Source organism: Crocodylus siamensis, chromosome 15, assembly GCF_052110815.1.
Source record: "Crocodylus siamensis isolate JL-2025a chromosome 15, ASM5211081v1, whole genome shotgun sequence".
Taxonomy (NCBI): Eukaryota; Metazoa; Chordata; order Crocodylia; family Crocodylidae; genus Crocodylus; species Crocodylus siamensis.
Genome location: NC_143409.1, coordinates 536,924 through 560,062, shown reverse-complemented (window position 1 = coordinate 560,062; position 23,139 = coordinate 536,924). Strand labels below are relative to the sequence as shown.

The 23,139-nt window shown below is 66.3% G+C and overlaps 2 protein-coding genes across 3 annotated transcripts; one reads left to right on the top strand and one right to left on the bottom strand.

Moving 5' to 3' along the window:
- Positions 1-192: 192 nt before the first annotated feature.
- On the bottom strand, positions 193-17,826 carry FURIN (furin, paired basic amino acid cleaving enzyme). Of its 2 annotated transcripts, none has more exons than XM_090029419.1 (16): positions 17,806-17,826; positions 13,376-13,760; positions 9,161-9,259; positions 8,174-8,269; positions 7,512-7,640; positions 7,263-7,339; positions 6,447-6,535; positions 6,071-6,243; positions 5,672-5,884; positions 5,351-5,451; positions 5,085-5,188; positions 4,754-4,871; positions 3,042-3,221; positions 2,821-2,945; positions 2,146-2,262; positions 193-2,061 (listed from the first exon to the last, which is right to left on the bottom strand). In XM_090029419.1, exons 2-16 carry the CDS (start codon positions 13,553-13,555, stop codon positions 1,493-1,495), a joined length of 2,370 nt encoding a protein of 789 aa, XP_089885545.1. In that variant the 5' UTR covers positions 13,556-13,760; positions 17,806-17,826; the 3' UTR covers positions 193-1,492. The 2 variants fall into 2 exon arrangements, with proteins under 2 accessions (XP_089885545.1, XP_089885544.1); XM_090029418.1 differs by lacking the exon at positions 17,806-17,826 and adding an exon at positions 14,919-15,055.
- A 158-nt stretch (positions 17,827-17,984) lies between these two features.
- Positions 17,985-22,907, top strand: MFAP1 (microfibril associated protein 1). Its single transcript, XM_090029444.1, has 9 exons — positions 17,985-18,180; positions 18,306-18,525; positions 19,360-19,489; positions 19,881-20,068; positions 20,548-20,656; positions 20,768-20,928; positions 21,100-21,259; positions 22,054-22,143; positions 22,287-22,907. Exons 1-9 carry the CDS (start codon positions 18,102-18,104, stop codon positions 22,467-22,469), a joined length of 1,320 nt encoding a protein of 439 aa, XP_089885570.1. The 5' UTR covers positions 17,985-18,101; the 3' UTR covers positions 22,470-22,907.
- Positions 22,908-23,139: the final 232 nt, after the last annotated feature.

Genomic DNA, 23,139 nt, shown 5'->3' with positions numbered 1-23,139 from the left:
ACACCAGGCCAGGGGGCACAGGGGGCTGGTGGCACCAGGAGCAAGGGGCCAGCACCGTGGACTAGGCAGCTGGAGCAGGTAGGTTGAAGGCCCTGGGCTGTCCTGTGGCCCGTGCCAGGCTTGGGCTGTCCTGCACGGCTGTGCACAGGGAGGGCATGGGCACAGACAGAGCAAGCGGGGCAGGCAGCTGGTTTGCATAGTTCTGAACATTTAATCTCTCCCTCTAGCGTTATATCCACATCCATTAAATTAAAAACGGGCGCAGGAACCACTCCTGCCTGATTAAATTACAAGAAAAAATTACTGTGCACCAAAAAGTTATCATAGAAAAACAGTCCTGGGGCCCGGCCCGGCCCCCCACCCCACACGGCACAGCACCGCACACAGCCTTGGGCCCGGCCTGCTGCTGCAAGGGAGTGGGGGCACGCCCCCGCCCCCATGTCCCAGGGGCTGCATGAATGGATTGTGAGCGCAGAGCTAGGGCCCGGGGTGGAGACTCCAGGTGAGGAGCAACACGGATTGTCACCAAAAGGGGGGGCAAGGCACGTCAGGAGGGGCAGGGACTCCAGGGACCAGGGCCTTTGCCAAGGGAGCTGGGGGTGGGTGCCGGGTCCAGCAGCCCCTAGGGCCAGGGGAGAGCTGGGGTCCCGTGGCCCAGGCCCTGCAGCGCTGCCCTTGGCTCCCCAACCCTTCACACTGCCCAAGTGAGGCATGGACAGCTGCTCTCCAGCCACAGCAGGATGCCTGGACGGTGCCCCCCACCGTGGACAGGGTTAGGCCAGGCCCCGGGGCAGCCCCACCTGGCTCGGCAGCAGGGGGCTGGTGGGGTGGGGGCAGCACAACCTTCCCTACCGCAGGGTTGGGTCCCAGGCTCAGCCCTGGGCAGGGGCGAGGGATGCTCCAGGGTGGCCGTACCTAGCCCTGGCACATGGAGGCTTCCAGCCCTGGGCCCCTTGCGTCCAGGATATACACTCCCTGGTCCCTGCCAGCCGAGGGGCTTGGGGTCCAGCTCCAGCACCTCCCTGGGGCAAGCCCAGCAGAGAGGAGCAGTGCCTGGCCATTATTGCTGTTGAGGAAAGCAGGGAGAGGTGCCAGACCCAGGGCTTGGGGAGGGGGAAGCAGAGAGGAGCCTGCAAAGGCAGGAGAGGCTGGGCCAGGCCAGGGTCCTGGGAACAAGCAGCCCCTAGCAGGGAGGCAGCAGAGGCCCAGCCCTAGGCCGGGGCAGCACGAGGCAGAGGGACTGGCCAAGTACTCATTGCTGCGGCACGCGTGGCCCCTGCCCTGCCTGGTGGGCGCCGTCATGGGGCAGGGCCGGGCAGCATGGGAGGGGGCCACTGCAGAACACACTTTGGCGAGCACAGAGAGCACGGGCGCTGGGCACGGGGCCCTCCCAGGAGCAGGACGGGGCCAGCCCCGGCAGCGCTGGCAACTGGAAGGCCAGGCCTGGCCGTGCCAAAGCAGAGTCTGCGCCCGCCCACCCCGCGGGGGCTCATCAAAGGGCACTTTGGTCTCTGATGAAAGCAGTCCTCTCGCTGTGCGCCTCGGCCTCCTCGCCCTCCGAGTCGGATGGCGCCTCCTGCCACACGTCAGCTGGGAGCCCCTTGTAGGAGATGATACCGCTGTCCAAGGCGTAGACTTTGACACCACGCAGGCTGAGGCCCGAGCGCAGCTGCAGCACCAGGAAGACGGCAACGAAGATGATGACGATGAGGGCGCAAATGAGGCTGGCTACCAGGATGGGCAGGTTGGAGGGCGCTGGCGCCTCGGCCAGGCCCTCATTCAGGGCGGGGGATGCCCGGCTGCTCTGTGTCTGGTGGGAGCAGGTCCGGTCTGGGGGGCTGTAGTGCGAGTGGGCCGGGCAGCTCAGGCACTCGGTGGCACTGGGGCCAGTGCACGTGGCGCAGGAGGCGTGGCAGGGCAGGCAGAGGCGCGGGGCAGCTGGTGGCTCCACACTGTTCTCTGCCTCGTCGGCCAGGACTGGGGCTGGGGCGCTGGGCGCAAAGCCAGGCGGGCAGCGCTTCAGGCAGCTCTTCTGGTGCAAGTAGTAGCCTGTCTCACACACTGTGGGCACAGCACTTGTCAGCATGCCCTGGGTGCCCCCCAGCCCTGCACCACTCCCCCCACCCCAACTGTGCCCACACTCACCCACGCAGGCCTGGCTGGAGGCGAGGGTCTTGCAGCCACTGCTCTCGATGCGGTTGGAGATGTCAGTGGACTCAGATGCTGTCCCGTACAGCACCAGCATGAACTTGGTCAGGGTGCCTGTGGTCGGAGGCAAGTATGAGACAGGGGACCCTGCCCCATCCCATCCTCACCCCCTACAGCGTCTGCCTGCCCCTGGCCCACGGCCTGCTGCCCCGTTCCCATCACCCACTCCTGGGTGTAATGGAGGCAAGTGCCAGCCCCTGCGCTAGGGCCTGGGAGGAGTGTGGCTCATGCACTGCCCACCCCATGGTGACCTGGTCCTAAAGAGGCTGCTCCAGCCCCAACTGCCCTCCAAAGTGGGGGTTTCCCCAAGTGTCAGGTACACAAGAGAAGCCTACATCACTGCAGAAATAGTTCGGCCAGGACAACTCTGAGCCACACAGAGGCAGGGCTTAGCCAGAGGAGCTGCCCATGGCCTTGGTGCCAGGCTGCAGCACTGAAGCTGGAGGGAGCCTGGGTGCCCAGCACAGAGCCTGGAACACCCGCACCCAGGGGCCCCAGCCTGCAGCAGCCTGGCCCTGCCCGAGGCAGCGTGGCAGGTGCACGGGGGAGCCGGCTGAGCCCTGCCAGAGAGGAAGGGGGCAGGGGGCTGCAGGGTGCCGGCCTGGTACCTACCATAGTTATTGGCCTCACTGGTGTTCTCGATCTCCAGCGCCCAGTCCCCGGCAGGGTCCTCATCCCATGAGTGCGTGGTCATGAACGCCCAGTCATTGAAGCCATCACCCGAGTAGTCATGGGGCCTGGGGCAAAAGCGCGGTAAGTCCTGAGCCGCCAAGAGCCAGCCCCCGCCCGCTCTCCCCTCCCCTCCCCCAGGTCAGCCCCCATCTGGCTCCTACCTGGAGGCCAGCAGGGTGGAGCGGGTGCCCATGGGGCTGACAAGGTGAATAGCCAGGTCCCCGCGCCGGTTGTAGGACAGCGTGAGCCGGGCCTGGACATGCTCCAGTCGGCTGACGTAGTTGGCTCTGCCCAGGCAGGCGTCCACCTTCCGCCGCACCTCCAGCCGCTTCCCAATGTCCCTGCCAGCAAGTCAGGCATGAGCGGGGCTGGAGGCGCCTGGCTGCTACCCATTACAGGCAGCACCCAGGTGCCAAACCACAGCCCTGAGCAGCACCCCTTCCTCAGCCCCTCTCCCCACCCCTGCCCCCGCAAACCAAGACCCTGGGAAAGCCACAGGCCAGACCTGCTGGACCGGGCCAGGCCAGGTCCCTGGGGGCCGTTCAGCCATGGAGGAGATGCCAGAGTCTGTATAGCTGGGCTGGGCCCCAGGGATGGGCCATGCATGGCGAGGGGGCTGCGCCAGAGAGCAGCAAGCCCAAGGGGGCCAGGGAAGTGCCGTCCTGCCAGGCTGGGCTGCCCTAGACTGAGGCCCTGGGAAGGGGGCAAAGGTGGGACTGGAGCCCAGAAGTCACTTATCTGCCTAGGAACACAGCCATGTGGCAGGGATCTTTCCCTAGCCCCACACGGACTGGACGCCCAGGTCTCCTGTGCTAGACAGTGCAATCAGCATGCTGTGTGGGTGTGCACACGTGCAGACATGCACACACACGCACGCACGCACAAGCTCCTGGACGGGCTCTCCCCTCCTGAATGGCTGCACTGTGCCAGCCATGAATGGCCCTCTCTTCCCTGCATGGAGGAGATGGCCACAGCCTCAAGCACGGCTCCAGCATGCAGCACAGCCCGCAGTCCTCGCCTGCCCAGGGCAGCCCCACCCTGGGCATGGGGCAGGGGCTGCTGGCACAAGGGCTGGGCCTCCTTCCCCTGCTCCCCAAGCCCCAGAGGCAGGGAGCCCTGGGAAGAAGCAGGAGTAGGGGCTTTGCTAGGACCCATCCTGGGGCCCCCTTTGCCTCAAGCAGTAGGGCACCTGGCCACAGCTTGCTCTTGGCCACAGGACCAGAGCTCCTCGACACGTGCCAGCAGCACAAAAAGGTGCCCGGACTGGACCTTAATGATGGTGAGAGAAGGCAACATGGATGCCAGGACTGCACACATGCACACACACGTGCCGCCAGGAGCAAGATGGGGCATGGGGAGACGGGGCAGGGGAGGCAGTGGCTGGTGCAGCCTCTGCCCAGGCACCTCCCCCAACACACCCTGGGCAGGAAGGGCCTGGGGCAGCGCCCACGTCATGGCCACATGGGACACGGCACAAGTGCTGCTTTGAGACGGCAGCCGGGCCTGGTGAAAGGCACCTCTGTCTGCCCCTGAAAGCTGCTCTGTGCAGCACTGGCTCGGCAGCTGCTCCCAGACCGCAGCGCCGCAGGCCGCGGCATGCTCCTCTCAGGCAGCACGCCCTGCACGGCCGACGCGCAGCCGCTCACCCTGTGGTGGCCCAGCCCCCCGTCTGAGGTGCAGCCCCGCTCTGGTGGCAGGTGGGGGAAGGGGCCCAGCCCTGCGCAGCCACAGCCTCCTCACAAGGCTGTGCGCAACAGCCTGCCAGAGGGAACGTGGCCCCTGGTCCCAGGCTGCAGGAGGAAGCCCAGGCATGGCCACAGCTCCCAGGCTCCCTGCTTCCCCACGCGGTGCTGGACTCCGGCAGCCGCCTTACCTGGGCTCCGTGAGGATGTCAATAACACACTTCCGCTGGGGCCCCACCGAGGTCCAGTTCCTGGCCAGGCTCACCATGGCGCCCGCATCCAGCAGGCCGTAGCCATACGAGTGGCTGACTGTGGGCATAGGGCGGGTGAGGGGCTGGTGACATGCCCCAGGGCCGGGTGATGGCATGGTGGGGGGGACACACAACCTCATGCTTGGGACCGCACAGGCAGCTGCGCGGGGCTCCACGTGCCACCAACCCTGCCCAGACCAGTGCCCCCTGACCCATGGCATGCTGCTGCTCCCATGGGGTGGGGACAGAGTGGGGTGGGTGCCATGGTTACCTTTGCGGCCCACGCCATTGGTGACCCAGTCATTGGCATTGAGGTGTGCTGGCTTGGACGTCCGCACGACTAGGTGCTGCATGTCCCGCCACGTCAGGTTGTTGCTGCAGAGACACAGCGGGGCTGGAGACACAAGGCAGGGGCTGGCCGAGACCCCACACCCAGCCCCTGCACTCGAACCTTGTCCTCACATCCCCAGCCTGCCCCATCCCAGCTCCCTCCCAGGTGTCTCCAGCCTCCCGGTGCTGCCCCTCATCCAGCCTTACTTTGCCTCTAGGGCAAGGGCGATGATGCCAGCGGCCAGCGGGGCAGAGGCCGAGGTCCCTGTGTGCGACTCGGTGCACTTCTGCCGCAGGTCAGTCGTCACCTGCAGGGGAGGGAAGCCCCAAGGGTGAGCAGCACTGCTCTATCCCACCCAACCCCAGCACCCAGGCCAGGGCAGCCATAACCACGGCACACGGCAGGAAGAAACAGGGTCCCACCAAAACACCATGGGCTCTCACAGGCACCAGAGAGGTGACGGGAGCCACTCTTGTCCCTCCCAGGGCCGTCACATGCCCAGGGAACACCCCCCTGGCCACACTCACGATCTGCTTCTCATTCTGGCCGCCGCTGCTGTAGGTGGTGGCAAGGGTGGAGGAGCAGGCCTCGCTGTACCAGGGCACATTGCCGTACTGGGTGGTGCTGCTGATGGACAGTGTGTAGATGCTGTTGGTGTAGCCGTCGCAGTTGCAGCTGTCGTGCTCCCGGCCCCCGTTCCCTGAGGCCCAGACAAAGATGGACCCCAGCCCCCCGCGACCCTACAGGCAGAAACAGAGCCAGGCGCTGTCACCCGAGCCCCCCACGCACAGCCAGGGCTATGTGTGGGGCTGACGTTGCCCAGGCAGAGTGGAGCTAGCCCCGTACTAGGAGCTCGCCTCGCGAATACACGACAGGAGACAGCAGGTTTGGGGCAGGGAGGGGACGGCAGGCACGGCTCTGCTCACCTGGCTGACCCCACGGAAAAAGGCCTCCTCCGCCAGCCGGGCCGGGCCATCCACCGTCTTGCCGTCATCCTCGGGGCCCCAGCTGGCGCTGTAGATGTGGATGTGGTTGGGGTTCAGGCCCAGGGAGCGGGCCTCCACGGCGTCTGTCACCTCTCCATCTAGCATCCGCACACCTGAGCCGAAGGAAACATGTCACTGCCCAGGGCTGGATATGCAACCCAGCTTGTCCAGAGCCTGACCCCTTTCCTCCCCACCCCCGAGACCCGAGCCTGCCCCTGTGACCAGGGCCCATCTCCCTGGAGTGCAGACAAGCCCCTACCTGGGCTGGGCTGGGCCACGCTGAGGCTGCCCCCACCCCACCTGGACACACACCCACCTCCAATTTTGGCATTGTATGCCACGCCCACGCCACAGATGCCGTTGTTCGCCACAGCCGCCACTTCGCCAGCACAGCGTGTCCCGTGCCTGCCCCAGGAGAAGCCATGCTCAGAGCCCCGCCTGGGAGTGGGGTTTGAGCACAGCCCCAGCCCCAGCCCAGCCCACTGGGTCCTGGCCACGCAGCATCTCCCCAGGGCTGGGGCTCAGTGCTTGTGTACCCGGGACCAGAGATGGGCGTAAGTGGCCCAGCCATGGCCAGGCATAAGCCAGGTTTTTCAGTTTCATAGTTTCTAGGGTCGGAAGGGACCTGAGTAGATCATCGAGTCCGACCCCCCGCCATGGCAGGAAAGAGCACTGGGGTCAAACAACCCCAGCAAGGTGTTCATCCAGCCTCCTCTTAAAGATCCCAGGGTAGGAGCCTGCACCACTTCTCTTGGAAGTTGGTTCCAGACCCTAGCCGCCCTGACCATGAAGTCGCGCCTCCTGATATCTAGCCTAAAAAAAACTCTTGGCTGATCAGTGCCCCAGCCAGTGAGCTCTGGTGTTGGGAAGGTGGGCATAGGCATGGGCAGGTTTCTCTGCAGCCGCAGTGCTGCCACAGAGCAGAGGCAGCTGTCTGTGGGCTGGTGTCTCCCGTGCACCTGGCCCCCGCTCAGGCACAGGTCTGCTCAGGGCCTGGCTGTCACCCAGCCATCACCCATCCTAGGCAGCCGTCTACAGGAAGCCTGGACCCCCGCCTGCAGTTGGGCCCACCCTGCCCTCTCTAGCCCCACCACCCTCCCCTCCTCTTGGGCTGCACCAGCCCCTCACCCACCGGTTGTCGTTCATCTGTGTGTAGCGCGGCTGTGGGTCGGAGTCTTGGTCATTCACGTCAAAGCTGGCATCGGAGTCCTGCGAGAGAGCTGCCGTCAGCCTTGTCCACAGCACGGAATGGGGCTCCCCACTGCCCGCTGCAGCCTGGCCTGCTCATGGCCGCACACAAGGCCCAGCTCCGCAGCCCAGTGCAGGAGGCAGCGGGGCGCTCACCTCCTCTCCCGCCACGGCTGCAGTGCCCACAACTCACATAGTTGCTCTCCAGGTCTGGGTGGTTCTTCTCAATGCCATCATCCAGGATGGAGACCACAATGCCCTTGCCCGTGTAGCCCTGCTCCCAGGCTCCCCGCACATTCAGGTCCCGCTGGTTCGTGTTGTACTGGGGAAACGCTGCAGGTCAGAACCTGACAGGGATCCCAGACAGGCACTACCCAGGAGTGCCTGGCATCAGGGCTCAGGCTGCCCCACAGCACATGGCCATGGAGCTGCTGGTGCCAGGGAAAACACCCAGGTCTGCCCTGGCTCTGCTCGGGCCATCTCTGCCAGTCCTGACTGCAGGCAACGCACCGCATGTGACAGGCCAGGCTCTACCGCGGGCAGGATTTGCTCCCAGTGGGGCCCCGGGAGTCAGTCCTGCAGGCAGCTCTCATGCCCCCCATCCAGCCCCAGAGGAGGCACAGAGAAGGACCTGACCAGCCAGGGGCTCCAGATCAGCAGGCAGGGACACGTCTGTCTGCGTCAACTTGGGGCAACCAGAAGCAGACAGACAGACACCCCAGGATGGAGAGCCAGGGGGGCCCTAGCAGGCCTCTGCCCAAGGTGGGGTCTGTTCCAAGCCTCATCCAAGAGACCCATCCCCATCCCAGCAGATGCCCCATTGCCAGGGGAGGCCCCTCCTCGGGTGGCACCTACCAGGTACCACTGCTGCGGGAACTTGGGGTCTGTGGGCTCCGTGAAGGTGTCTCTCTTCGTGCGGCGCTTGGCCACCTGCTGCTCCAGCCAATGCACCTGGAGACACAGAGCTAGCGTGAGGAATCAGTGGTGGGGACATAGCCCTCTTTCCCCAGCATGGGCTGGGTCCTGCCCTCCCCACATCTACAGAAGCCAGCCTGGCCCCAGCCCCATGGTACAGGGAAGGGGAAGCAGGGCTGTGCCAGGCTTGGCCAGGGGCTGCCGGTGGATACTGGGATGGGCAGCAGGTGGGAGCGGAGGGTTGTGTGGAGCATGGAGCTCGGGGAGGGGCTGCAGCAGCTCAGAGCTCAGGAATCCTGGCACTACAGACCAGCCTGCGGCACTGTGGTGCTGGGCAGGGGGGCCACCGTGCCCCCCATCCCCCCCGCCAGGCCCAGGGGAGCAGCAAGGACCAAAAGCCCCAGGCGGTTGCCCCACGGCCCTGCACCAGGCAGGCTCCAAGCTGGCAGCCACGCTCCAGTGGAGCGGGCAGGTCGGAGCCGCGGGCACAGCGCTCAGCTGCACTTGGCAGCCGCTCAGCAGACGGTCCTGGCAGGGCCTCCCCACCCTGCGGTCAGCCAAGGCACTGCCACACCGCCAGCCGTGCCAGGCCACCAAGCCAGCCACGTCACCGATCGGGAGCATGCTGGCACGGGCCTGGGCAAGGATGCCTGCTGCACTCCCCCAAGCCACGGAGCCCAACGCTGCAGCCCTGGAATTGCAGGCAGCCGGTGAGCTCTGCCGCACCCCACGCTGCCCCTGGCCAGCCCCCTCTCCTCCCTGGTGCAGCCCAGCAGGAGAGGCCAGCAAGCGTGCTCTGCCCATGCCCAGTACCAGGGCCTGGCTCAGGCCTCGGCACAGATGGCCCCAGCACCCATAGACTACCACCAACAGGAGGGACAAGGGGCAGCCTGCCTTGCTGATGCTGCAGGGACCCCATACACGTACCTGGGGCTCCCTGGCCAGGTGGCTGTGCCGGGACGGGTGGGGCGAGAGTGAGCGCCTTACCACGGCGTGGTGCCGGAAGTGGTAGTAGTCCCCTACGATCTGCAACAGAGAAGAGCAAGTCAGAGCCCTGGCTGCCCCGGCTCCGAGTCATGCAGCCCCGGCCCCCGCTGTGAGCCGCAAAGCAATGTCAGAGACCGTGGGGCTGCCTCCGTGTGGAGCCCTTTCCTGGCCACTCCTGCCTAGGTGCTAGCCTGTTGCTGTGGCACAGCTCGGCTGCAGGAGACACCAGAAGCTGCATGGGCATCGCCTCCACCCAGCACATGCTGGGACCAGAGCGGGCCCTCGGCAGGGGGTGATAGCCCAGAGAACAGGCTCTGGCGTGCGAAGCCCAGCCCTGCCCCAGCAGGGCCACCGCAGCACCCAGCCCCATGTCAGCCTCAGCAGCACCCTCTCAGGGCCCTGGGCGGGGGGAGCTGAGGCTAGTTAGCTCATGACACTGCACCCACTCCAGAGCTCCAGCCGGGGCGTAGGGCCGAGACAAATGCCGAGCCTGCAGCCAGCTAGACGGGGTCTGGCCCGCAGGCTTCCCAGCCAGTTATTTTTAACCCTCCTGGCCTGTCATTTCCTCCTCCCTTCCCGCACCACATCCTGCAGCAGAGGCGGCTGCACCTGCCCTGTCTCCACAGCCCTGCCCCCACTCCCAGAGGCAGGAGGAAAAGGGCTGCCTGCTGTAGGGATGGTGCTCCTTGCTGGGGCTGGCTCTGCTGCGGGCCCGGGGGCTGCCCGAGCACTGAGGACAGCCTAGCCTGGAGGGAGCCAGCAACCCTGGTGGGGCCCCAGGCAGTCCTGAACGCCAGGCTGGGCTGGGCAGTGCAGGGTGCAGGAGCCTCGGGCTCCATCCCCAGCCGCTGGGCCTCCCAGGGAGAGGGCTGGACACTGCAGGGGGGCAGCGAGGCCAAGGTTCACCCAGTGCTGGGCTGCAGCTTCCCAGTGCTAGGCTGCAAGCATCGAGGAGGAGGCCGAGCACAGAGCTCACATGCACACACGAGTCTCGGCTGCCTGCAGAGAGCGCGGAGCCCTCTCCAGGCATCTCCGGGGGCCCACGCGGAGGTGGGGCATGCACAGCAGCTGCAGGACGTGGACGGCCCTGGGCTCCTGGCAACACAGGCCTGAGCCACGTGCCCCAACCAGCTCACAAGGGCCAGCCCAGGCCTATGGGGACCACAGCTCCACGCTGACCTGGGCAGGCCCCACCAGCCCCTGCCAGCGCAGCGCAGCTGAGCGAGAGGCTCCACGGCCCCCAAGCCCTGGCTGCAGCACGCACCAGCGCTGCCTGGCCTGGGAACAGGGCCCAATAGTTCCAGCGGCTCAGAGACTCTGCCTGGTCACTGGACAGGATTAGGGTGCCAGCGCCGTGGGGGACGCTGTGGCTGGGCAGCTGGCACCCTCGTGATCCCCCCACACCCCCGCAGGGCACCAGACAGGACTGCCCCCCTTCCTGCAGTGCCTGGGAGGGCCCCAGTTTGGGCACAGCTACCTGGCTGGCACCCGCCCCAGCCTGCCCCGCCAGACCTCCCAGCCCGTGGGCCCGGGGCAGGGCGCTGTCACTGCACCCCCTCTCCGGGGAGCAGCCAGCGAGCACAGCGGGAATCATGGGATGTGCTGCCATGGCAACAGGGGGTTAATGGAGACCTGCAGCCAAGCGGAGATCCCGAGATAAGATGGCACCTGCCCAGCAGCAGCTGCAAGCTGGAGCAGGGCTGGGCAGGCCCCCGGCTCCCAGCAAGCACCCTGCGGCGTCAGCACCACCGGGGACCGGCGCTGGCGGGAGAAGCAGCAAAGCTGACTCCCCAGGGACTCCAACACAAACCCTACTCACGGGGCGTCAGCAGGCCCCAGCCCCCCAGGAGGCAGCAGGGAGGGCCCGGCAGAGGACAGCAGATGCGAGGGGGTGGCCAGGGCCCCGTGGGCAGCATGCCCAGCCTGGCGCCTCTCCCACGGGCAGCCCCAGCCTAGGCCTGCCCAGGCCTTCCCCACCCACTGGGCCCCAGTGCCGCAGGCGAGCCGGGGGGATGCCAGCCGCACTGCCGTGGGTCCAGCTCTCTCCTCTGAGCCCGACCCTCGCCTGCACAACCCAGGGCCGGCGGGGACAGGGCGTGGACACAGAGCAGCACTCGTGTCACAGTCAGGGGTCTGAGCTGCCGTGGGCTGAGGCCAGGCCCCACCGCACCAGCCTCTTCCTGGTGCCCTCATGCAGCCGGCCCCCGCTGCCCTCCTGGCGCAAGGGAGCCCCTGGGCCTGCGCTGCCCAGGTGGGCGCAGGAGGCCGCCGGGCCAGTCTGCAGCAGCCACCTCTCCGCCCGCCTGCTCCAGCTGCCGACACTTGGCACCGCGTCACCGATTGTGCAACTTCCTGAGGGATTTCACTCGTCCGCTTCCTTCCTGCCCAGCCGAGCCAGCGCGGCGCAGCGCCTAAGGAGCTCGTGCAGGCCGTGGGAGCCATGTCGGCTGGGGGCACTCACCCTGCACGGCAGACCCCCCCTACCGCTAGCCCCCACCCCCCAGTGGAGGCTGGCCCAGGCCTGCCAGGCCTCGCTGCCATGGTGAGCACAGCTGCTGCTGCCTGCACAAGCCTCCGGCTGTGCCCACTCCTGCCACAGCAGGATCAGGGTCAGGGTCAGGGTCAGGGGATGCAACAGCTGAGCAGTCAGGCCAGAGGGGCTCCCCCGAGGTGGCAAACCTGCCTCCTCCACCTCCAAAGCACAAGGAAGGCAGGAGGGGCCTTTCTTTCTGCCAGCACAGCCCCAGAGCTGCCCCGTCCCACTGAGACGGTTTCTGCCTCCCTCGCCCTCTGCCAGCTGCCACGGCTGGTGCCTCCTGGCCTGTGGCACCACTGCAGTAGGAGAGAGAGCTGCGTGGAGCTGCCAGAGGCATATGCTCCAGCAGATTCCCTGTGGCTCTGGGAAAAGGACAGCTGGGCCCCGTGGCCAGTCTGTGTGGGGAACCAGTGGCCCCATAAACCTGGCTCCCCCTGCAAAGAGGGACTGGGCTTCCCCAGCCTTGGCCCCATGGGGTAAGCAGGCTGAAGCCCGGGACAGGGCTGGCCGAGGAGAGGTGAGGCTCCAGCAGCAGTGACCAGGGGGCTGCCACATGAGGCCTGTGTGGCAGCAGGTGGGCCCCTCACAGCTGCCAGCACCCTGAGGCTGGTCAGAGACAAGCTACTGACAGCATTTCAGGGTCCACCAGCTGCACGGAGCTGGGCCCTGGAAACCACAGCACTTTCCCATGGTGCCCAAGCCAAGCTAGCGCAGGGAGCGCAAGGAAACGGCCAGGGGCCAGGTCTGCCCCATCACACCCCGCAGGCAGCAGGGAGCCCACCTACTGCCAGCCGTGCCAAGCCTCTGCCACGGGGTTGCAAACACCTCTGTTATCAGTGCCACCAGCACCCCGGGCACCTATCCAGGAAGTGCAGGGCCTGAGAGCTGAGCCCTGCCACCAGCACGAGGCCCCTGGGCTGAAGCCAACACTGCAGAGATAGCAGGGAGATAGCGGGCACCGTGACGCTCCCAGGGCAGCGATCCCATGGCACAGCCAATGAGGAGCCACTACGTGAGGCACTTGCACGGCTTGGCCCCGTGCTGCTCGCTGACACTGGAAAGCAGAGCCGTGGGGGTGATGCTGACACAGGCCGTTCAAAGGACAGTGCTGGGGTGAAGGACATGACCGCTGTCAACAAGCCTGCTCTGGATAGGACCAGCAGGCTCTGTCCTCTGGGCTCAGCACCCGCTGTGCGGCCCCCGCCCCTCCTGCCAAGCCATGCATGCCCACCGCAGGAGGCAGCACCAGAGCCATGCCCTGGACACTGCTCCTCCTCGCTCCCACACAGGCTTTCCCCACCAGAGACCCCTGCCTGCTCTACTCGCCACCTGCCCAGGGGCAGGCTGGACCCGTGCACCCTGGTCCCCCGGGACAGACAGCCCCTGCAGGGCCCTGGGCAACAGGGCACAGGCCACACGTGCCCACGCCAGTCAGGCCACGAGTCCATAGCACATGCGGCAGGGGTGCAGAACGGGTGACCCAGGTGCCCCACCCCGGCCTTGCCGCCAGGGACAGCAGCTCCCGCAGGGGCCCCAGGGCCAGGCAGAGGCAGCAGAGCAGAGCGCCCAGGCTGTGCGGAGGGAAGGCAGAGCCCCAGGCGGGCTGGGAGGAGACTCACCGGCCCCAGGTTGAGGAATCCATGCTTCCTGGCCAGTCTGTCGGCCTCTTGCGGCCCCGCGGGCACCAGCACTGCCCAGGTGTTGGTGTAGATGCGCTGCACAAGCACCTCCTGGGCCAGGAACGCCAGGGCCATCACCAGTGTCCAGAGCAGGAGCAGCAAGTGGGGCTGCAGATCCATGAGCGCGCCGGGGCGGCCGCACGCCGGGAGCAGGGGGTCCAGTGACGACGCGTCTGCTCACAGCTGCCGCGTGCCCAGGCGCCTGCTCTGCCCGCCCGGCCTCCACGCGGTCTGAGGGATCATGGGCTCACGTCCAGACGGCAGCAGGGCCTAGCAGCAAGGATGGCAGCCGCCGGACGGCAGGGACGGACCTTGGCACCACGACCTGCAGGCAGACGGAGCAGTGGTTAGAGACGCCCAGGAGCACGTGGGCTGCCTCTCGCCCCTCCCTGCCGCATGGCAGACCAATGGCGCTGCCAGGGGGACGCAGCCGCAGGTCAGGCCCAAGCCAGGGTCGTGGAGGCGCGGGGTCTCCACAGGCAGGGGAGCGTCCACTCTGCGCCTCCTCCACGCCGGGGTCAGGGCAGCCCACACAGCAGAGCCCCGGGCAGCCTCCTTTACCGGCGCTGACCCAGGCAGCTGCCGCTGGGCTCGGGAGCGCGGGGCTGGAGGCGGTGGCTGGCGAGAGGCCCGGGCGCTGGAGCACAGCGCACTGTTTACCCTGCCTGTTGCCCAATGTGTGCTGACACGCGCGCGTACAAACAGAGCAGGGACACGGCCGGAGCCAGGAAGTCACCTGGGCCAGCCCCGCGGCTGGGGAGGAGGGGGAGGAGATGGACACGCGGCAGCCCCTGTGCCAGTGCCCGCAGCAGTGGGAGCGCAGCCCCACGGCCCAGCAGGGCAAGGGCAGCCGGTGCGGGTGCGGTGAAGGTGGGGGCACACCTCCGCACCAGCCCAGCCCAGCAGACACCACCCCCACGGGACCCCCGCCCACGGAGAGGGGACAGCGCAGCAGCTCGGGCTCCTGCTCCCTGGCCTCTGCCGAGCCCACCCGGTCGAAGGCCTGGCAGCCGCAGACCCTCCGGCGCTTCCAGGCCTGCCGCCGGCTCCGGGCAGGGGCGCCGCAGCTGCCCCCTGGGGCCACGGCGCCGGGCCGGGCGCGCAGGCTGGGGCCGCGGGACCGGGCGGCAGGGCCGTCGCGCGGCCCCAGGGGGTCTCCACCCCGCGCCCACCTCGGCCCCTGGCACGGGGCAAGGGGGACGCGCGGCCCGGCGGGCCGAGCCGGCGCCGCGGTGACACCCAGTGACTCATCACCCGCCGCCGCCTCCTGCCCCGGCCCGGCGCGGCCGGGGCACCCGGGGGCCCCCAGGGGCCCTCGCCTCCCTCCGCGGCCGCGGCGCGGCGGGCAGAGCGGGGCCCGGCGGACCCGGGGCTGGGCCAGCCGCACGCCCGCTGTCACCCCGGGACCCCCGAGCCGGGACCGCCTGTCTCGGGGCCCGCGCACCAGCACGGCCGGCTCCCGCCCGGCCCCCGCTCCGCTCACCTCCGCTCCGCTCCCCGGCCCGGCCCGGCCCGGCTCGGTGCCCGTGCGCGGCCGCGGCCCCTTTATGCTGGGCGGCGCCGCCCCGCCCGGCCCGGCCCGGCCCGGCCCAGCGCGGGGGACGGGGACGGGGCCGGGCACGACCCGGCTGTCAGCACCGCCCCGCCCCGGCCCGCCGCCGCCGGATGCCGCCTCCCGCCCGCCCCGGCCCGGGCGGTCCTCCCGCGGGGCGGCGCCGGCGGCGGGGAGGAGCCGCGGGCCCCGGCCGGCCAAGGGCAGCGGCGGGAGCCAGGCCTTCCCCGCCGCGGGCCCAGGGCCGCCACCAGGCCGCCTTGTCCCGCTCCGGCCGGCCCGGGGCTCCCGCGGCACCGGCGCCTCCCAAGGGACCGCTTCACCCGCCGGCGCTGCCGGGCCGGGCGGGAAAGGAGCCGGCCCGGCCGCCGCCCTGCCCCAGGGACCCGGCCCGGGCGCTCCCAGCTGCAGGCCACGGCCCCCGCCGGGTCCCACCGGGGGTCCCGGTGCAGCCAGCCAGGCCGTGACCGCCCCTCGCGCAGCGGCAATGTCCAGCAACCCCCAGCAGCGGCCCGGCCTCCCCCGCCACTTGTCTGCCTGCCCCACAGGCGGCGGGGCCTGGCGCTGGACGTGGACCAGAGGCAGGAGCCAGCGGCTGCCCCCAGCCCGCCTGCACCCCAGCAGGGCAGAGGCGCGGAGCACCCGAGGGCCCTGCCCGCCGACCCCAGGCTGGGGCCCAGTGGCACCCCAAGGCCCTGGCAGTGCCGGGTGCCAGGGGAAGGCCCAATTCCCACCTTGGCTCGCACCGCAGCAAGCCGGCAAGCCCAGAGCAGAGCACAGCGCCCCACGGGGCTGCCCCTCTTGGGCCCAGGTGATGGCTGAGGCTCTCAGGGCAGGAGCCAGCTGGAGCACAGCCCCTGCCTGCTGCCAGGCTCCGACGGGACGGGACAGGACAGGACGTGCTGGTGCCCGGTTTCCAAGCGGGTCTAATTGTTTCACCTGCGGGGTCACGTGGCGCAGGTCTCTCCTTGCAGCTGCACTGTCACCTTCCCACAGTGGGACAAACTGGGGCACCCTCACCAGATCTGTATCTCGATGGGTGGGAGCACTAGGCACCAGAGAAGTGGGCAGGACTAGTGCCCCCAAGAGCAGCACTCTTCTGCAGTCAGATGGGGAAATGGCTAGCTGACAGCATCCACATGGGCAAAGCATCCCTGCATGCCCGCCCGGCACTGCCACGGGCTCGGTGCTGGGACCTACCGGCACAGACAGGAGCTTGCAGCACTCGATCCTGGCGGGCACTGCCAGGGAAGCTCACAGAGCTGACCCAGCTGGCACTGCCAGGGGAGCTCATAGCACCCTCAGCCGTGGACCTGCAGCTAGGCCAGCTCACGCCCTGCTCATGCTGCGACCTGCAGGACCGGCTCTGCGCAGGCCCCCCAGGCAGGAATGCATCGTGCTCCTGATGACAGTGCAACACGGCTGCATTGTGCAACGTGCAGGTTTGCTCAGAGCTGCGCCAGGGAGTGCAGCAGGGCGTGCCCAGCCGCCACGGCCAATTAGCACAGGAGCTGGCAGCTGGCTGAGCTGGCTCTGTGCTCCTTCCCTTTCTGGGGGGCCTGCTCCACACCATGGTTTCTTGTGGTCAAGCCAGGCCATGCCAGACCCTGCCACCAGTGACTTGCCCTCAGAGGGACAGCAGCCCTCGAGGCCTCCATGAGCCAAGCCCCCTGCCCCCAGGGAGCTTTGCCTCAGGGGTATGGGGGCCCCATGGCAGGCCATACACCCAGGGTGCTGCCTGCCTGCCAGGCTCCTCTCCAGGTGGCCCTGGCACCAGGGCTCTGTTCTCCCTGTTCTGAGGGCAGCCCCTGGCACCACTCTCCCGCCCCAGCAGGGATGCGGTCACAAAGTACGAGCCACAAGTGCCAGCAGCTGCCTGTGAAACAGGATTTTCCCAGGCATGCAGAGCCCTGGCCACGTGCCAGGCTGTGATGGCGCTGTGCACCTGCCCCAGCCCTGCAGCTGCTCTGCGTGCCCGGCCCAAGCCCCACACTCAGCAGGGGCCACACAGGCACATCTGCCTGCACCAGCTCGCTCACCCCTGCTGTGCCCGGCGCCCACTCTGCTCCGGGAACCCCGAGCAAGACAACTCCGCTCATGTCAGGGCAAAGGTTGCACTGGCAATGCCAAGCAGACCCAACGCTGCGGGCTTCTCCAGCAGTGCCTGGGCCCAGCACCACGTACTTGCTTCACAGTGCCCTGGCAGTGCCAACCAGGCCCAGTGCTGTGAGTTTCCCCAGCAGTGCCCGGTCCACACTGAGGAAAGGCCCACATCCTCTCTAGCAGGGATTTGGCATCCGTTTCTGCTGCCGGCTCCCGTGACACCACGTTCCAGTGTCCTGCTGGTGCAGAGCAGAACCAGGGGCAGAGCTGACCCACTTGGCCCCACCATCCCCCTGCCTCAGCTTCCCGCTGCCCTGCCAGGAAGCAGAAACCTCTTCCTCTCTTCCAAGAAGGGCAGGAGCGGGACCCTGCCCCAGAGCCAGGCTCCTCCCCCGCAGTGTCGGGAAGCACCCGGCCTGGTTTCCTGCCTTCCACGGAACCGGCTGTGGTTGACACCTGGTGCCTCGCACAGAAACCTCCTCGCCTTCCCGAAACTGGGTCACCCACTGCAGGCCTGGCACCCCTCCCCTCCGTCTCTGCCTGGCACGGCGGGGGCGGCGCCCGCAGCACCGGCTCCGCGGCCCCAGGAGGGCGCCCTAGGCCAAAGGCTTCGCCCGCTTGCCCCAGGGCACGGGGCAGGACCCAGCCAGGGCAGTTCAGCATAGGGACCCGGTGCTGCGGGACTGGACGGGGCGGGGTGGGAGAAACCGCGCACCTGTCTTGGCACGAACACTGCCTCGCCCCCCACAAGCCCCGGGACCGACCCCCCGGAGCCACTGTCTCCCACTTCCGCAAACTCTATCCCTTCCTTCGACCACAGAGACTCCACTTCCGGTCAGGTGGGAGGAGACCGCTTCCCTCTTCCGGTTCCGGGTTGAGGGTTCAAGTGCCGTTGGAGTTGGCTTCCGCCTTGGCTTCTCCTACTATCCCCTTTCCGGTTCCGGGTTCGGGAGTGGGTTTTGGTCTCGCTGTCGGTGGGTCCCGGTCGGACCCGGAGCAGCAGCCGCCGCCATGTCGGTCCCCAGCGCCCTGATGAAGCAGCCGCCGATCCAGTCCACGGCGGGCGCCGTGCCCGTCCGCAACGAGAAGGGTGAGGGCCGGGCCCGGGGTGGCGGTATCGCGGGCCGGGCCGGAGGGTGAGAAGAGGGAGGCTGGGGCAGACCCCAACCCCAACCCCGGCCCAAGCACTCACCCAGCCCTGGCCCCGGCCCGCAGGTGAGATCTCGATGGAGAAGGTGAAGGTGAAGCGCTATGTGTCGGGCAAGCGGCCGGACTACGCGCCCATGGAGTCGTCAGACGAGGAGGATGAGGAGTTCCAGTTCATCAAGAAGGCGAAGGAGCAGGAGGTGGAGCCTGAGGAGCAGGAGGACGACTTTGCCAGCGACCCCCGTCTGCGGCGCCTGCAGAACCGTATCAGCGAGGACGTGGAGGAGCGGTGAGGCCTGCCCCTGCCCCGCACAGCCCCGGCTGGGTCCTGCCTGCTGCAGGCTTCACGGTCGCTTGGGGCCAGGCCAAGCCATAGCGTAGCGACCAGGCCTGCTGGTCCAGAGCGACATCAGGTGGTGGGGGAGCGGGTGAGGCATACGCAGGACCAGGCACCTCTTATGCTGCCACCTTGGGCGCGTCTGGTGCAGCTAGTCACTAGAAGAAATTGGTAGCATTGTGGCCCCTCTGTCAGCTCCCTCAAATCTCCAACCGAGCTTTTACAGCAGGCGATCCACAGATAACAAATGAGTTTCTATTTGACTGAACTCCCGGGAGCAAGGTGCTGCAAGAGGCCAGACCAACAGTCACCTTGTGCAGGAACAAATCCTCGGTGAGCGAGGAGCAGGTTCCCAGCGGAGGCTGTGCTCCTGGCAGCAGGGGAAGTGCGGCCTCCTCCCGAGCAGGCTGGCAGCTGGATACTCAATGGGGTTCACAAAAAATGGGTTCCTGCCTGCTTGCAAGGGAGTGCCCAAGCTGTCAATGGGAGTCGGCTGTGGCTCATGCTCCGGCACAGGCTGCGGTGGCCTGATGACAGTCAGGGCCGTCATGCTTCATGGGTGTCTTAGTTGCATAAGATTCGCATGCAGGTGCCTGACTTGAGGCACTAAGGAAGAGGGGGGCCCAGATCCATCCTCCCCGGTAACCAGTGGAGTCACAACAAGAGATGAGGAAGGTTGGGGTGAGGTCAGTGGGGGCTGGGGCAGGTTTGTGGGGCCTTGGTACAAGGTAGCTGCTTAGAGCAGGGGATGTGCTCTGAGGTGCCGGGTCTGGGGCATGTCAACAGGCTGGCGCGGCACCGCAAGATCGTGGAGCCAGAAGTGGTCGGGGAAAGCGACTCGGAGGTGGAGGGAGAGGCCTGGCGCATAGAGCGGGAGGACAGCAGCGAGGAGGAGGAGGAGGAGATTGATGATGAGGTATGTGCAGGGGTGCAGCAGCTGGCTGCAAATGTGCTGCCGGGGGTACTGGTGCCCCTGGGCCTCCCAGCCAGGTGGGACAGAGGCTGCTGCTGGCAGAACTGGACAAGGCCTCAGATTGCTGGGGTTCACTGTGTAGGCAGCTTGGGCTGATCTTTTGGGCAACAGGCTCTTTCCAGTCATCACTGCAGCCGGGAGGGGACAGCAGGTGATGCAGCAGAACAGCAGCTTTTGTTAGTCCAACACATCCCACAAACTTCATCTGTAGTGTGACGGAGCTGGGACTTGACCACTGGTCCCTGCTCGGGGTGGGGAAGCTCTGGAGGCAGAAGAACAGGGTAGGTGGAAGTGTGGTGGCCCTGACACCTTGGTCTGGCTTGGGCTCTGTCAGGAGATTGAGCGTCGCCGCGGGATGATGCGCCAGCGAGCCCAGGAGAGGAAGAACGAGGAGATGGAGGTGATGGAGCTGGAGGATGAGGGCCGGTCTGGGGAGGAGTCAGAGTCGGAGTCTGAGTACGAGGAGTACACAGACAGTGAGGATGAGATGGAGCCGCGCCTCAAGCCCGTCTTTATCCGCAAGTATGTGCCACAGCTGCCTGCCCGGGGAGGTGCTGGCACCTTGTGGAGGGCAGAATGCCAGCCTGGGCCACAGTTCAACCTCCATGTGAGGAAGCAGTGGCTTTTCCTACCAGAGCAGTGGCAACAGGTGCCTGAGCTGGAGAACCAACTAGTAGTCCCTTGGGTTTCAGCCCAGGTTGGGTGCCAGGCCTGGCAGGTTGCAGCTCTGGTCCCCAGGGGATGAGCATGGAGCGGTAAGGTTCCAGACAGCTTTGCCATGCTGCAGCCAGCTTATCAGCTGCCATGATACCACCACCACTCCCCCCACCAATCCTGAACAGCCTGGGTGGGGAAGTAACAAAGCAGCTCTGCCTAGAGCCAACCCAGAGGAGTGACCTCAGCGCCAAGGTGCAGTAGGGGGGATAAGAGGTGCGGATGGAGGAAGGGGTCAGGTGCAGGGGCTGGTGAGGGGATGTGAGAGATGTAGCCTGTGTCTGCAGGAAAGACCGGATCACAGTCCAGGAGCGAGAGGCAGAGGCAGCCAAGCAGAAGGAGCTGGAGCAGGAGGCTAAGCGGTTAGCTGAGGAGAGGCGGAAGTACACGCTCAAGGTACCAGGAGGGGCAGGGGAATGTTTGTGGGCAGCTGGACTGTGGTGGCAGCGTCTGTGTGAGGGCAGGCCTCCCTCCGTAGGCTTGGTGCTTAGCTTGGGTCTCCTGCAGATCGTGGAGGATGAGGCCAAGAAGGAGCTGGAGGAGAACAAGCGCTCACTGGCTGCCCTGGAAGCGCTGGACACAGACGACGAGAATGACGAGGAGGAGTACGAGGCCTGGAAAGTGCGTGAGCTCAAGCGCATCAAGCGGGACCGCGAGGAGCGTGAGGCGTAAGTGTGGGGTGGCACCAGGCCTGCCCTGCCTACCCCCACACACCTGCTCTGTCTGGGCACTGGAGCCTGCCAGGCTCCCTTGTCTGCAAGGGTCTCTGCACCCTGTGATGGCTGCGTGGAGCCCTGGGCAGGGGAACAGGGACCTCATGTGGCTTCTGCCTCCACCAGGCTGGAGAAGGAGAAGGCGGAGATTGAGCGCATGCGCAACCTGACAGAGGAGGAGCGCCGTGCTGAGCTGCGAGCCAACGGCAAGGTCATCACCAACAAGGCCGTGAAGGGCAAGTACAAGTTCCTGCAGAAGTACTACCACCGTGGTGCCTTCTTCATGGTGAGTGCTGGGCAGGGCCCCATGGGCCAGGAGGATGTCTGCTGTGTTCAAGGGGGATGTGCACTAGGGTGGCAGGGATGGGTTTCAGGGGGGTGACTAAGATGTGGCTGTCTTAGACCTGGTGTAAGTTTCAGGCCCACTTGCTCTGCTTTCTCCATTGCTGGCAATGTGCACAGCTACATTGTGCTGCTTTTGATACATCCTTGAGCCTTTGCAGCTGGAGCCTGTGTTCCTCTTCTTCCTGTTAGCCTCCTTTCTACCCGGCAGCGGTGCCAAGCTCGGCATCCTTGTCTGTCCTGACAATGCCGCAGCGTTGTGGGCTCCAGCCCCTGGGGCCCCTCGGTGCCAGGCTTGTCCCAGAACCAGAAAGGCTGCGTGTTTCTGTTGTCGCTGCCCCAAGTTAATAGCTACTTCCCCTGGGCCACTTCCTGCCTCTTCTGTTTGCTCATACTGCCCCCCCCCCGCCCCCCGGACAAGATCTGCTGCAGGCCTGTCTGTAACCCTTTCCTCATGCTGCTCCACCCTGGACCATGGGAGGGTGTTGTGCTGCATGTGTCTGAAGGGTACCTAGTTCTTCCAGGTTGATGCAGGTTTTTTGCTTGGCATGTTTGCTGCTGGCCCAAGTGCCTGTGGGACAAGTGGTCAACAACCCAGCACAACCACAGAGGGGCCAAATGCACTTTGGTTGCCATGGGCAGGGAGCTGGGTGGTGTTGCCAGGAACAGTTGGTATGGGCTTGGCCTGGTCTGTGCAGCCTGGCTGGAGATATTCCTGGCTGTGTGCTTCCCTCACAGGATGAGGACGAGGAGGTGTACAAGAGGGACTTCAGCGCTCCGACACTAGAGGATCACTTCAACAAGACCATCCTGCCCAAAGTCATGCAGGTGTGTGATGGGGGGTGAGGTAGGCTGCTCACTGTGTGTGTGACCCTCCCACCATGCCTGTGCTCTGGGATGGAGGGGCATTACCCCTCCTGCTCCAAGAGAAAGTCTGTGCCGGGGTCTGCTACTCTGACTGTCTCCCCTAGGTCAAGAACTTTGGGCGCTCTGGGCGAACAAAGTATACACATTTAGTGGACCAGGACACAACCTCCTTCGACTCAGCCTGGGGCCAGGAGAGTGCCCAGAACACCAAGTTCTTCAAACAGAAGGCGGCCGGTGTGCGGGATGTCTTCGAGCGGCCATCCGCCAAGAAACGGAAGACCACCTAAGAGAGCGCCCAGGAGAGCAGCACACTGCTGACACCAGGGTGGAGGTGTGTCTACTCAGGCCCCTGGCCCCAGCCTGGTCAGTATGTTAGGGTGGCAAGCACTTCTGCTACAGACTCTTCTCCACCAGCACCCAGCCCTGCAAAGGGCTGCGTAGACTTCCCACCTTGCTCCTCACTGTGGAGCAGCTGATCTGGACAACTGGAGCAGCTCAGCCCATTACCAGGGGGCTTCCTCCCCCCACCAGCCCCAAGGGGCCAGACAGCTCCTCAAGCTTCCCCTCATGAGGGGCAGCAACTCTCTGCTCCAGTCTGCACCGCACCTTGCCTCTACTGTCCACTCTGGAGCAGCTGACAGCCCCTTCCTGCCTGGGGACTTCTTGGACTCTCTTCCCCTTTCTGGGGCTTGGCATTAGATTTGATTAAAGTTGATTTGTTAGAAGATGGGTAGTACTCTCTTCCTCTGAAGCATGTGTTCGTGGGGGGGTATCAGGCACAGAGATGATCAGAGCAGGTGTGGGGCCCTGCCCCCAGATGCAAGGAAGCCAGCAGCAGATTTGGGGGGAGAGGGGCAGCAGACTATGTGGCCAGGTGTGAAGCCAGTGGCAGCACAGCAGTGCTGTGCCACTCTGCAGGGCCCCCCAAAGCATGGGACAGTCACCCTGACTTGCCCC

Coding starts and splice junctions, on each gene's coding strand:
- FURIN (XM_090029419.1), bottom strand. CDS start 13,555: ATGGATCTGCAGCCCCACTTGCTGCTCCTGCTCTGGACACTGGTGATG. Junction 7,641..8,173: donor TCCCGCAGCAGTGGTACCTG/GTAGGTGCCACC, acceptor GCGTTTCCCCAG/TACAACACGAACCAGCGGGA. Junction 2,062..2,145: donor CTCCAGCCAGGCCTGCGTGG/GTGAGTGTGGGC, acceptor CTGTGCCCACAG/TGTGTGAGACAGGCTACTAC.
- MFAP1 (XM_090029444.1), top strand. CDS start 18,102: ATGTCGGTCCCCAGCGCCCTGATGAAGCAGCCGCCGATCCAGTCCACG. Junction 18,526..19,359: donor AGCGAGGACGTGGAGGAGCG/GTGAGGCCTGCC, acceptor GCATGTCAACAG/GCTGGCGCGGCACCGCAAGA. Junction 20,657..20,767: donor GGCGGAAGTACACGCTCAAG/GTACCAGGAGGG, acceptor GGTCTCCTGCAG/ATCGTGGAGGATGAGGCCAA.